Source organism: Erpetoichthys calabaricus, chromosome 17, assembly GCF_900747795.2.
Source record: "Erpetoichthys calabaricus chromosome 17, fErpCal1.3, whole genome shotgun sequence".
Lineage (NCBI taxonomy): Eukaryota > Metazoa > Chordata > Cladistia > Polypteriformes > Polypteridae > Erpetoichthys > Erpetoichthys calabaricus.
The window spans coordinates 77,319,198-77,333,183 of NC_041410.2; the positions used below are offsets into that span (position 1 = coordinate 77,319,198).

Consider the following 13,986-nt stretch of genomic DNA (forward strand, 5'->3'; position numbering starts at 1 on the left):
AAATTTCTATTGATGAGGGAATAGAGCTCCCCCCAGAAAATATTTCCTGCAATGCCTAGAAAACTTACTTGTGATGTTTAATACGTTCTGTTAGAGAACATTAAAAACATTTTTTTTGTTTGATTTTGCTTCTGTCTTGGAAAAATAGGTTAATTTTTTTTTTTTTCTATCCATTACTTTTCTAACCCACTTGTGCTGTTTATAGGTTTATAGGGTCACTATTATCTTGTGCATTAAGTTTTTACCCAGCAACACAGGGCACAAAGTAAGACCCATCCCTTGGATGCCAGTCCATTACAGGGTATGCTTATGCTCACACTGACATACATTCAAACAGGTCCAGTTTAGAGTCACTGATTAACCCAACATGCACATTTTTGGGATGAGGGAGGAATACCAGAGTCCCCAGAGAAATAGTCATGAGGGGCGATGAAGGATGTGTCAATCCCACACAGATTCGATGTTGGCTTCAAACCCAGGATGCTGTAACTGTGAAGCAGTATTGCTATCCATTGTATCACTTGAGGTTTTTTTTTATTGTTGTAAAATATGATAATATGTTAATAGTGTCCCATTCAAAGTAGTTCTCTTCAGAAGGTATACACCACCTCAATTGGTTCTTCCACTCCAGAAGCGTTCCTATAAATTTTCTTCTTTGAGGTTCCTCAGTACATTGGTAGTTGTAGTGACTCATTGGATGTTTTCAATCGAAAACAGTTTAATATTAGAATATTCTTCTAAGGGAGGGGAAGAAAGTCTTATTTTGATGATTGTCGTTAATATAGAATCTGTATAAAACACTAAAATGCACTCAGAGGCCAAAAACTCTATGACAGACAACACACAGGATGAATTGTCATGGCAGATGATGCACTTTTTTTGGAAGTAATAGATCAAGTAAAGGCTTTGTGCTAATTAGGGATAAAACTTTCTCTCTATGTCCTTTTCTTTAACTTTTCATATAGGAAAATGTAGTTAACATAACACTGTTTGATACGCTTGTGCTCCATTTGTGACAAGATTTTTTTTCACCGTAACTTGGAATATAAATAGTGAAGCAACTTGCAACTATTTGTTGCAATAGGAATGTATTATTATTATCATATGTAAAAGAAAAAAAATCTGTCTCATTAATTTCATGACAGAAATCATATTAAAAATGTATGGTGCATACAAGTAAGATATCTGTCCATAATTACAGACAAAAACAAAATAAAAGGTACATTTTCAGGTTTTTAATTGACTATTAACCATCTTTGGTAAGAGGCTACTTGTGTCAGTGCTGCAGCAGCTTCTTTGGGTATCTGAAACTATATACATTGATGACAGCAATAATGAGTTTTGAAGGGAGAGTCATGCCTAAAAATGTTCATCTGTTGGATTTTGTGCAATTTAATGGTGAATCTCCTATTTAAGGATAATTATTGAAAATTAGAACAAATTTTATTCAAGGTATGAATCAGCAACCAGTTCATGTAGTTGAAACTAAAACAATGTTTGAGCCAGTTGAGGTATTCATTAATTGAATGATCTCCTCTTCTTTGTGCAAGTTATGTTCTCTAAGTCTGCATGTACATTATAGTACTATAGCCAAGGGGACTGTGTCTCACAAGATTGCATTGAGCTGAGTAACAAAAATGCTTACCTTACTTATTTCTCTTTTAACAATTTATTAGGATTTTTAGTTTATATACATATATTTTCAAAAGGTTTTTGCAATTTTCATTTCTCTTTTTCTTACAGACTATGCTGGTTATGGAAGCTGTTAGTAAAGATCAGTCTGGGGACTATGCAGCAGCTCTTTCATTGTACTGTCAGTCACTGGAACACTTTGTCCCTGCTGTTCATTGTAAGATTATATATTCACTTGGAGACAATGCTGTTTGTTTACTTTATTTTTCACTGAAGCTGATTAATATAGTGTTTTATATTGATTTTAAAGACTGAATTACTTTTGACATGTCACATGTCATGCAGACACTCACTGCCACATTGAATTCAGATATGATCAGATTCTTCCCCTATCCATCTAAAGAATAAAGAATGAAGATTTAATATGAAGTAATCACTCAAAAGAATTTTAAACATCTGAAAAGGTTAGTAGAGGTTCAGCATGTTTAAGTAATTGAGGACAGCATTCATAAGTGCAAGTCATCCCCTAAAGAATGTTTACACTTTTCCTCATAATATTAATTACATTTTTTTTCTTTATTTTAATTTAATTTGTTTCTTCTGTTATCATAGAATGGGTTAGAATTACTTGTATAAAAAATAAAGATAAATTGATGTGCCATCAGTGTAGCAGAAAGTATCACAAATGACGGTTCATCAAATAGTAATATTTCATTGGGTATTACCCCAATCAATACTATCAAAAGGTTAAGGATACTTGTGAATCCAAGATTGTCTAAATAATAAGAAAAAATTTTTTCATTTAACATTTGAGAATTGGACATTCCCAAAACTTGTGAAACAGGTTCCTGGTGACATCTCTCACAATTGGGGTCTGGAACCAGGTACATTTTAGATAGTGAGATATACTACTTTGTGTTAAGTTTGACCAAGCTTTGCACAGATAGATAATGAATGTTTTTTATTGAGGCTGAATTCTACTGGTTCTATGAAAAGCTATTTGGAAGATCTAATTGCTAGAAGCAAATCTATTGCTTCTTGCTAATGCTTTCTTAGATTTTCTAGGGGTACATTTTTTAAGTACTAGAAAGAAACTGAAAATGGAAGTTTTAAAATTATATACGGTGGTGCTAAATGTTTACTTTTCAAAGTTGTTATTTTATCAAAACTTGTTTTAAATGACAGTTTCTATGCATTCATTTTTTGTATTAAGGAGTAAAATCATGCAATATGAAACTAAATGTAAATACATTTAAGTATTAGCTTATGCACAAAAGCAACTGTACTTTATTGGATCACACAACAAAGTATGTGAAACTAGATGCTGAAGTAACTGGATTTTAGTTTAATGAATTAAAGAATTAATCATCAGGATAAGTGTTTGGGAAGCTTTTAACAACATAGAGAAAAGAATCGTATTCAACTTGTTTAGTTACAGGTTAGTGAAATAATGCAATTATCACATTCAGTAATGGTAACTATTGTGACTTCATTCCATTCAGTTTTATAATTTGTCACTCATTCTGTCTTTAATTAAGTTATTTTGTTTTTTCTGGTTTCTTTCTTTACTTAGAAAGAGTGAGACCCATACGTAAGTGAAATTTCTCATCAGCCGCTACAGAGGCTTATGAGGATTAGATGGCAGGTTCGACAAATTATCACCAAATGTAAAGAGATATTTTTGTTAGCTAGAGCTGTTTACATGACAGCCAAATTCTCTGGTGAGAAACTTGTCAACTGAATGAAGACAAATACGTTAGTGACATTGTGAACAAGTTAATAAACACTTGGTCCAAGACAACAGTCTACTAGAAATATCTGCTCTCAAACAGTGATATTTTCATAATGAGAACTAGAACTAAAAATATTGTTTTTCGTTTTACAAGAACGAGAACTGAAATTAAGGCAAACAGAGAAACTAAAACTAAATAAAAATAAAAATTAGTGATATGTGAACGAACTAAAACGAGAACGAAAATTGAGTAAAACGAAAAAAATAGCAATAGCATTTTCGTTCAATCCGTTCAGTCGTGCCGAGGGATTGTTTGTAGGTCGCCCTGAGTGTTCAGTTACGTTGCTATGTTGCTGTTTACTATGCGGTGATCTTGTAGCTTAGGCTTACTATAGTCATGTGGCGCAACTTCCGTAAAAGACTGTTGTTTGTTTGTTGTGCACATTTGGTTCGTCGGCTTGAAGCAGTAAGCACATGTGGGTGACGATGGCGAGTTTTGCACAAGTGTTTGTGTGTAGAAAGCGAAAAAGTAACGTGTGGAAATACTTTAATCACAGCGCAGATGATAATAAAAGCAAATGTAGCGTGCAAGAAGAAGAAAAGAGTCTCAGAGTTTCAGCGCATGGCCATCTGCATCAGTGCTTAGTGGAAGTCTGGCACTTCTCTGGTACCATGACTGCACTTTATACAGGGACGTGCGGTCACACCTGTCATCATGAAAAGTAAAAAAAAAAACATAAAAAACTAAAAATGATAACATAAAATAAATTTTTCCACTGGGCTGTATGATTCTAATAATCATGATCATTTTTATAGTCAAAATCGCCGAATTTGCGCATTTTCTAATCAAATACAGAGGAGAAACGTAAGGTACAGCAGCAACAATACAAGCCGAGCCTCATCTTGAATAGCGCTATCTCTCAATGCTGGGTTGATGCATGCAATTGGCGCGTGCCTGTTGCTGTCTCTCTGTATGTCAGCAATATAATTTTTGCACGCGTGTTTATTATACACCTGACTTTCCACAGTCTGGCTAATATCTTTAATGAATGTGTGTGACATATTTAGTCTTGCTGATCGGACATAAAACCGCAGTGAAAAGGCACAAGTTGAAACAGACAATACTGTGCTGCACTGAAGCCCAACAGGTGCTTGTTGCTACTGATCTACACAGAAACTCTCGGCGCCAATAAGTTAGCGATATCAGAAAGTCAAGTGCACTGCAGCTTATTTTTTTATTTCAACTGCCAAAATGAAAGATTAAGACTTTTAAAACTAAAAGAAAACAAGTAGGACTTTTACAAAAAAGTGACAGAGATTTTCGTGGAGAAGGATAGGCGCATGGACTTCATTTACAAATAAAGGTAAGACCATAAACGGTTTTCAATTTTATAAAAAAATAGGATCAGACTAAGAAAAAAAATCCAATATTTAAAAATTAAATTTTGACCTTAAATAAAATATTCTTTTGTTTTTCTTGTTATCCACCCATTGCATGGCTGCACTCGGGTCCTAATCTGGATCCTGAGTTGGTTTGTCGTGTAGTGGGTACATATACATATATTTGTAAATCTGACTCTGAAGGAGTCCGTGCCTTACCAGCCATGAACGACACCGCTTCAGTACTGGCAGCAGAAATCGTCAACATACAGTCTGCTGATGCCAGTGGATAGGACCTTGTCAATGCACCTGCATTACAGACGCTCGTCAAGCGAATATTTTCACTGTGTGGCTATCTGCGCAGTGGACGTCGTTGCAAAATGAAAAAATCTCTCGAAATACGTGCTTGTTTAAAGCTTAACAGCAATGTGCTTGTACAGACTGGTTTCTTGAGTTGTAACATTTGATCTTGCTGACTGTACTCATTAGGCCACTTAATTTGTTTGATCATTGATGGTCAAGCTGTGTTTAACGGCATTATCAACTGTGAGTGTATTTTGTTGACTGAAACATAACTGGCATTGAAATATGTGTAGGCCAGCATTCGTGGTCTTGCAACAGAAAAAAGAAAACTAAAATTGTACTAATTATGTAAAAAAGCCAGAACTAAATAAAAAAAAAACTAAAATTTTAAACACAGAACTAAATAAAAATTGTTGACTCCACTGAAAACTAGAACGAAATAAAAATAAAAAATAATTTTACAAAATAAAATAAACTAAAACTACAATTAATATCAGAACTGAAATATCACTGCTCTCAAACTGCCTTGTAATTACCAGAAATAGAGCATAAAAGAAAAGTAGATGTCCCTTCTACTCTTAGCAGAATTTGGATGAATTCTCAACCAAAGTGGAAAACCACCATACTTATTTTGGTTGATAAAGTATTACATAACATCCACTAGATGGCATCTGTCCCATACATGATTTGAAAATGGTTCCTTCAGGTTTTGAAGGTTTGAATTTACTGTACAGTATATCTTTGTGTAATATGGTTTATACAATACACATGACTTCTTTCTTTACTTTCTTAGATACAGATAGTGTTGGAGTTTTCAGTGTAGCCAAGTTGGACTATTTAAAACCATACTAAAACCAATTTCAGAGAATTTAGTAGATTATCCTCTTTTTTTGTTTCTTGTTTCATTATAATCACATGGATTTGTACAGCCTCATTCTTTGCGTTTATCTGAACTCATAGTATAGTACATGTTAATGTATTTTGGTTATTTTCCAACATTGTTTTCAGTATACTGTTTAAAAAGTCTGGTAGTTATTCTACCTGGGTTTCTTCCTTCCTTACAGCATTATCGGCACCACATCATTTAAAACTGTTGTATAATCCATCTATCCATTCAACTTGTAACCTGCATGTCCAGTTTTTGAATCATGGGGAGTTAGTGTGCGAAAGATGTAAGGAATAAGTAAATCCTGGATGGGGCGCCATCACATTCCACAACCCACTACCACACACACCCATACTTGCTTATACTTGGTCAATTCAAAATTTCCAGTTAACCTTACATGTACATCCTTTGGAAAGACTGAGACATGTGGAAACACCAGCGCTCAGGCCAAAATATAAAATATGCAGAAATGTTCTCCCTACACCAAAAGACCTGAGCTGCCTTGGGGAATGCAGATACATCTAGCCATTTGTAACCCAATACAGATTTTTGTGTAAAATCAAGGTGCTGTACCACATACATACATACTATACGTAGCTTAGTCACTTGAACCTTTACTTCCTGAATGTAGACCGGAGTAAGAACATTTTTGATATTATTTTGCCAGAGTGGAGCTATAGATGGTTTGATAAGCACTGGTCAACAAAGTTTTTCACTGGACTTAGGTATTCCTCCTTCTGCTTACCACCTTTACACCCCATGATTGCAGAGTCATCTAAGTCCCTCTTTAGGTTTCATGTCACAGAAATGTATTTGTGTTTGAAATGTATAGGGTTAGGAGGAAAAAAATGAACAGTACCTTGGGCTTTTGGTAATTTATATGTTTGTAGGATTTTCAGTTTGAACTTGTTTCCAATATTATTCTTCTCTAGATGAAACTGATGCCCAGCGTAAAGAAGCTATCAGGAAAAAGGTCAGTATAACTATATTTTACCGTAAATTTAACATTATTTTTTTAAAGTGTACCGTAGACCAAAAAATATTGTCAACTTCTTTTTTATGGTAAAATTCTGGCGACCCCAGCTGCCAGTATTATACCGTAAATTTAACATCATTTTTTTTACAGTGTAGGTTTAATCTGCATTCAATTGCAGTCAAAAATGAAACACCAGAGGAAATCAACATAATCACTGGGAGAATATGCAAACTGTGAATTTAAAGACCTAGGAAATAAAGTTGATTGCTCTTTTGTGAAATTTTACATTTGATACTGCAGATTTTTGTGATCCATTAATATAAAGCTAGATATAAAGTGCTATACATACTTCAATAAATGTCAAATATTTTAACAGTTTCTCGTAATCTTTCAATCTCTTATGTATAACATGAATAAACTGTGCCCTTATCACTGGATTTGTGTTTTTTATTGTCAGTTGTAATTATTAAACCATCATGTAAGCTGGTGACTCTCAGAAACGTGTTTTCTGATTCTCTTGTGGCTTTGGGTCTGCCAGATCTGTCCCTGTTAGAGTTTCCTCCAGTTTGTAGGTTTCTTTTGATGGTATGGGAAACTGTACTCACTGAGACTTGTGAGTTTCTTTACAATTTCTATAAAGGAAAGACCTTCAAGGATAATCGTCTGTCTTCATTTATTAGTTGCCTTTTTCTTGCCATTATGATATAAATATACTGTGCAGTATTGTCCAAATAATGCTTCTGAGGATGTAGCAACAAACGTTTTTATACAGACAGAGGGTCTGTAAGTAATCAACAAATCTTGGGACACGTGAAGAAATTGTTTGCATTAATTTTCAAAGCTTAATTAAATTCCATTGCTACTGAAAAGCCGTTAATCCTTTACTTATTTCCTGGAAAAAAAATTATTATAGAACTCAAAAAAACATATTTTTTTTAGATTTTTGGTAACCTGAACTCTTTTTAACCTCTAGAAATTTACAACTTACTTTTGTGCCATTTCACTTTATTCACAGGACTTGAACTGCTTGAATTTCAATACAAATAGTGTGGGGAAAAGAGGGATGTTCTTAAAATCTTTGACCAGTAGTGTGTGTGTGCGTGCTGTATATGTATAAATGTTGTTGTTACCATTTGTAAATGACTCTGCAGAAGGAAACACATTAGTAAGATGTAAAATAATATAGACATGATTAAGACCCTGTGTTCGGATAAAGTGGGTTGGAAAATGGATGGATGATTCATTTTCTTTATTTAAAGGTGAAACAGTACATCTCTCGTGCAGAGGACTTGAAAGCATTGGTTGCATCAAATAACAAGATAAGCTTTGCCCAAGCAAAAACTACACGTGACCTTTTAAAAGGTGAGCCTGAACAATTTTTACAGTGTTCATATTAGGGTGAAAAAAGTAACACCAATCTCTTCACAGAAAAGGGTCTCTTTAGTTCAGTGTGCATAATATTTGGATTTAAATCATGGAACTGACTTGTCTAAATCTTTGTACTTAAGAATTAAATTTTTTTTTAACATTTTTTATTGATATTATTGAAATCACACAACATTCCATACAAATAGATCCATTTTGCAAGAATAGGATTGAAAACAAATCAACCCCCACCCCTGCAGATATTAATTAAGAATTAATTCTTGCAGTTGAAATACATTTTATCTCATTGCCTCTGTGGAAACTTTCTTGTGTATAGTGTTACCTCTGTAAGTGAAGTGATAGCTCAGTAATGTATTGCATAGCTGTTTATTGAGGGCACAACCGCAGGATATAGTACATGGTAGACTGCATAGATGACCTGTAAAAGACTCCGGCTCGCTCACTTGCTCTTATGACTGTTGTTATGACTGACAAATGCATCCTAGAAGCAAACTTTGAGTGTTATTGTTGCAGTACAAGTATCTCATGGTCACTATGATTTAACCTGTCTCCTTATCTTATTTTTATGAGGAGTCTAATGTCTGACTGTCTCTAATAAAAGATAGAGCATAAAAGACATCTAAGCTTACCATGTGTGTTCCTGACTTTGCAAACTTATAACTGCCTTAAGACCAAAAAAAAATTTTGAATGCTAGAATATACGTGTACACTATATATACATTTATTTATACATTTTCTGAAGTTGCTTATCCTGTACAGGGTCACTTAGAGTGCCTGTCCCAACAGTAACTAACCTCATGTGTCTATACTTGGCATAGACCTCTATGTCTTGTTAAATCCAAACAAGATCACCACATTCATTGTACTGACTATTAATAAGAAATGCAAATCTGATAATACTACAGTGGATAAGAACTGCCCTTAATATTACTTTTTAGTAATAAGTCCCAAAGTCCTTCGGCTCCAAACCAAATGTAACCATTTTTCAAACTTATTTGATCCAGTAGCCATCTGTTGTTTTAATCTACTGATGCTGGGTCACAGAAAGAAATGACAACTAACTGATACATTCATGTTGTGTCATCACGTAAAAGATGATGATGGCTCTGCAGCACTTGAGAACTATTCTGTTTATGACTCTAGTAACTGAAGTTTGCTGAATCAAGTGTGACATCAAATAAGTATATATGCTAATTTTACTCTAATTTTATATTGTTCACCATTAGGGCATAACTCTTGCCCTTTGACTGGCTAAGTTTTGGTCCCTGAGCTAACTGCCCCTTTGCAGAATATATGCATAAGTGACCCAACTGGCAGAGCTAGAGAAGAGCTTGTTTAACCCAACCAGATAAAAACGATCGGAAAACCAAGGTATATGTTTTATTGGCATTTTAGTTATAGATAAAACTAATCATAATTGCCTAGTTTGAATGGCAGTACACTTTAACCAAAGTACTTGTACACAGGAATTCTTCCTCTCGTCTATTCACTTTAAGAAAATATGGAACAGGCCCAAAAAAGTTAGGAAGTATAAGGAGCAACTAAAAGACTAATATTGGAACAAAATACACACCAAATTTGCCATTATCGCAAATCGTAAAAAAAGAAAAGCATTATCACATTCTGTATGTGTTTTAAATACTGAATATAACGATTAAATACAATTTATGTATTTTTTTTGTTCTTTATTTTGCCTTATACAATTTCGTGTATTAGGAATTTGTTAGTTTTTTATTAGGAATTTGTTAGTTTTTGCATACCCCTTGGGGCCAGAGCACAGGGTTAGCCATTGTACAGCGCCCCTGGAGCAATTACAGATTAAGGGTCTTGCTCAAGGGCCCAGCAGAGTAGGATCTCTTTTGGCAGTGATGGGGATTCGAACCGGCAACCTTCTGGACACCAGCACAGATCCTTAGCCTCAGAGCCACCACTCTGCCCTAAATTTAGTATTTATTTAAATTTAGCAAATTTATTTAAATTTAGTAACTGGATTAACAGATATCTTAATTGCATATCATTTCAGATTTTAAATTTAAGTTATGAAAGATCTTACAACAATTCCTCATCACATCTTTGTTTTATTACAATTTTATTCTGCAAAGGAAAGACATTTTGTGTAATTTATTCTGAATTACTGGAATTAAGTGCTGAATGCAAGTGCCATTTTTGGGTGCATACAAACAAATGCAGAATCTCAAAACTTTTATTGGTATTGTTTTCATAAAAGTTACTTTTTAAGTATAATATTAATGTTGAATATATCAAAATACACTTATACAGTATAGTGGTACTCTACATTTGTAAATGATCTAGTTAAATTTACTTTTACTAATTTAGCAGATACCAAGGCAACTTACAACATTTATGTTCCAAAGATGACATTATTGTTGGTTTTTCAAGTTGGAGCACAGGCAGGTCAAGTGACTTGTTCAGGGTCACACAGAGTCAGTAGTGGGATCAGACCCCACAACGTCAGGGTTTGAAGTCCAAAGCCTTAATGACTACACCACACTGTCTGCCTAGTCAACTCAATATATTGTCACTATAACTTTCAATGTAATGAAAAGTATTTGTTGCTAATTATGAATATACAAGTCCATTTGTCATGTTAACAGTGGCCTTTTTAGTCCATTTTATAATTTAGTAAAACTGAAATCTACACTTATGTCTGAAGGTAAGCCTTGAGAAACAATGTCAGATTCTATCTACAGTATTATCCTTTTTAAGGGAAGGAACAAATTGTGTACAAATTGCTGAATAACTGTGATCAGGAAACATTTTGTACTTTTAACTATTCGTGAATATGATCTTTATTTCAGTTCTTTGGATGTCAAGATCATGTAAATTTTCCCTTATGATACTAAAGGTGTATTATGGGATAAATAAGCAAATCACAGAGCTCTTTCTATTATACTGCAATGCTGTCAGTTGTTTTTTACTTCATCTTTAAAGATGAAGCCTTTCACAAAAACACTTTTCACTGTTTTTTTAAATTTCAGTGTCTGTATAGTTAAATGAAAGCCATATTTTATTTTATCTTGTTTTTTTACTGACAAATCACACTTATCCTTTGAATTTTTTTCTTCTTCCTCTCATTGTATTGAAAACTACCCATTTGTGGTAGTTGGCTGTTACAGAAGGGTTTTTTAAAACTGGCAATAATAGACATTTTTATTTACTTTGCATTGTATTAATAAAATGCCCCAAACAAGTTCTTACTGTTTCAAAAAAGCTACAATTTACCATTTTGATACTTTGAAATTCTTCTGCTTTCATAATGCATTTTGACTGCATTTTTTCAGTCAGATTTTGAGACGTATGTGTTTATACCCAATCTAAAAACTTTGTCTTATAATATTTAAAAATATAAATAACAGAGACCATTACAATTGTTTCTACATTTTTTTAATATGTTTTTGTAAAATGCATTAAGAATTGTGTTTTCACTTTCAAGCTTTGAATTAGGGAAGTTTTCTGTATAACCAAACAACTTTGGAAAGCATAATTTTTAGTCTGGAGAAGATAGCCAAACCTGTTATTTTATTTAAACCAAGGGAAAATCTTCTCTCGCCTCAGTGGCACAGCAAATTCAACATACCGCTCTCTACTTTCTAAGCTTATATAAATGTCTGTCACATGATATTTCTCCCTTTATGTTTCAACATTATGTTTTGGCTTTTGTTGCATTTCTTTTTTTTTCCCCACACTATATTCGCAAATATTGTGTAGCAGACTGTGCTTAGTAAGAATACATTGAATTGGATCTAAATTTTCTTTTTCCTTGTGATGTTTTGCCTGTTTTTGTTGTAGGTCTGTAATATTTTTGAATGTTGGACATTTCTCATTTTTCCATCACCTTGAAACTGTAACTCCATATTTAACTTGGAAGGACAAGAACTCTGAAATTTGCCCGAAAGTAAAAATGCATTAAGCTGTCAAGTGTGCTATTCTTGTAATATTTTTGCAGAGTTACTGAATCAGTTGTCTTGGTGTTTTTCAATCAAACTGCATTTTCATACAAGTTGCTTAATTTTTTTCTTTAAGTGACAGGTGTCAGTGACTGATGGCAGAGTGGTTGCATGTGTGTATGGATGGTTAGCTACCCTGCTTTCTGAGGACACACAAACGGAAATCCAATATTTCAAGGGGAATTTTTCTTTTAAATTAACAAAAAATATATTTGAGCTCTGGAAGGTAGTTCTAATTGATATGCCAGGTTTCATCAAAATCAAAAATAGTGGTGTAAACATTTTTTGAAAAATGTTCTTGATCTAAAATGAAATGATCCCAGTGAAATAAAGGCATTTAAGTAGTTTAACTTTATTTATTCTGATTGTATTTTTATTTCTAGAAATGTCCAGAGGAAGCCCCCGATTAATTGCAGGTCTGGAATTAGCATCAGCAGCTGTAGCCAAGGTAATTCTATTTTATTGCTGAAACCCATTTCAGTAAAGAGATCAAAATTATTTTACCTGGTATATATCAGTACTTGTTCTAGCACCAGAATAATATACAGTACAAGCGTATACAGATCAAACTCAACTAATCCACATGTTTTGCATTTGCCACCTTTCTTAAGAAACACAATAAAGTACACTAACTCATGTTACATTGAAACAGAAATAATTTATATTACGTACAGAATAATAGTTGAAAATATGAAAAAAAGTTAAGAGACTTGTGCATCAGATAATTTAAGGTCACGGCACAGAGAGAGAAATAAGTGCAAATTCATAACAAAATTGTTTTTAGACAACAGTAGATAAGATTTGGTTTTCTGAGCTAGCATGTACATTTTGAACCATTTGGCATTTAACAAAGACACGTTGAGAACTGGTTTCAGGACTACAAAACTAAAGGATCAGTCACTGGGGGCAGAACATTGCAGTGCTTGAATAGTTAGTTAGAAGGGTAACTTTAGATGATCTTAATTGCCTCATATGCTTGCTCAAATCAGGAAGAGTACTATTTAGAATGCTTCAACCCAAGAACCTTTTAAGTAGGTAACAAAATAAATAGAATTGTTCGTAAACAGAAAGGAATTATATAGTTAATAGGTTTTGTGTAAAAGGTACTCTTGTTTTTCACAAGCTATGTTGATTAATTCTTTCCTTTAACTCTTTAATAATAAGAGTTGACAGAATTTTCAGTTTAAGCATAATACCATTAAAAATGAACATAAAACTAAAGAGTCAAATATTAGTTACTTTTTATGATGCAATTGAAAATGAAAATTCAGTTGAAGAAAGGTAAAATCTGTTGGGCTTTTCGGTTAAGCTTTTGCCATTAGTTTAGATTTGTGTCAGTGCAAAGTTTTTGACACCACTATACTCAACGAGGTCAAAAGGGCACAGTACCATTAACATTGTGGATGGACCCCTGGCCTGTCCAGGGTTGGTTTCAGCTTTGTCCATTGTGCTGCCAGCATAAGCTCAGATTCCCTTGTGCACCTGAATTGGGTTTGAGGTGGTGTGTCATGTTATTTTATAGAAGCCTTTCCACAACATGCTGTTGTGAAACAGGCCCAGAGGATATAAAGTATTAGAAAACCTCTAATACAGTAGAGAAATAGACTCTATCCTATTTACATTTGTTATACTTTGTTTTAAACTTGTAGTATTAGTTTTTTTCTGTTGTTTTTTTCTATCAAGCCAAGTTTTTTGTTCTTACAGAAATTCTACACCCCTTAAA

At 33.7% G+C, this 13,986-nt stretch overlaps 1 protein-coding gene across 5 annotated transcripts in view; it reads left to right on the forward strand.

Annotated features, from left to right (window-relative positions):
• ulk3 (unc-51 like kinase 3) overlaps positions 1-13,986 on the forward strand; it is a 65,314-nt gene that overhangs the window by 14,886 nt on the left and 36,442 nt on the right. For all 5 annotated transcript variants that reach the window (XR_007933817.1, XM_028823170.2, XM_028823169.2 and 2 more), the window contains 4 exons: positions 1,744-1,849; positions 6,866-6,906; positions 8,169-8,271; positions 12,647-12,711. Coding sequence is in view for 4 of the 5 variants with exons in the window: in XM_028823170.2 (XP_028679003.2) it covers positions 1,744-1,849; positions 6,866-6,906; positions 8,169-8,271; positions 12,647-12,711 (315 nt within the window). In the remaining variant the exon portion in view is untranslated. The remainder of the gene's footprint in view (positions 1-1,743; positions 1,850-6,865; positions 6,907-8,168; positions 8,272-12,646; positions 12,712-13,986) is intronic.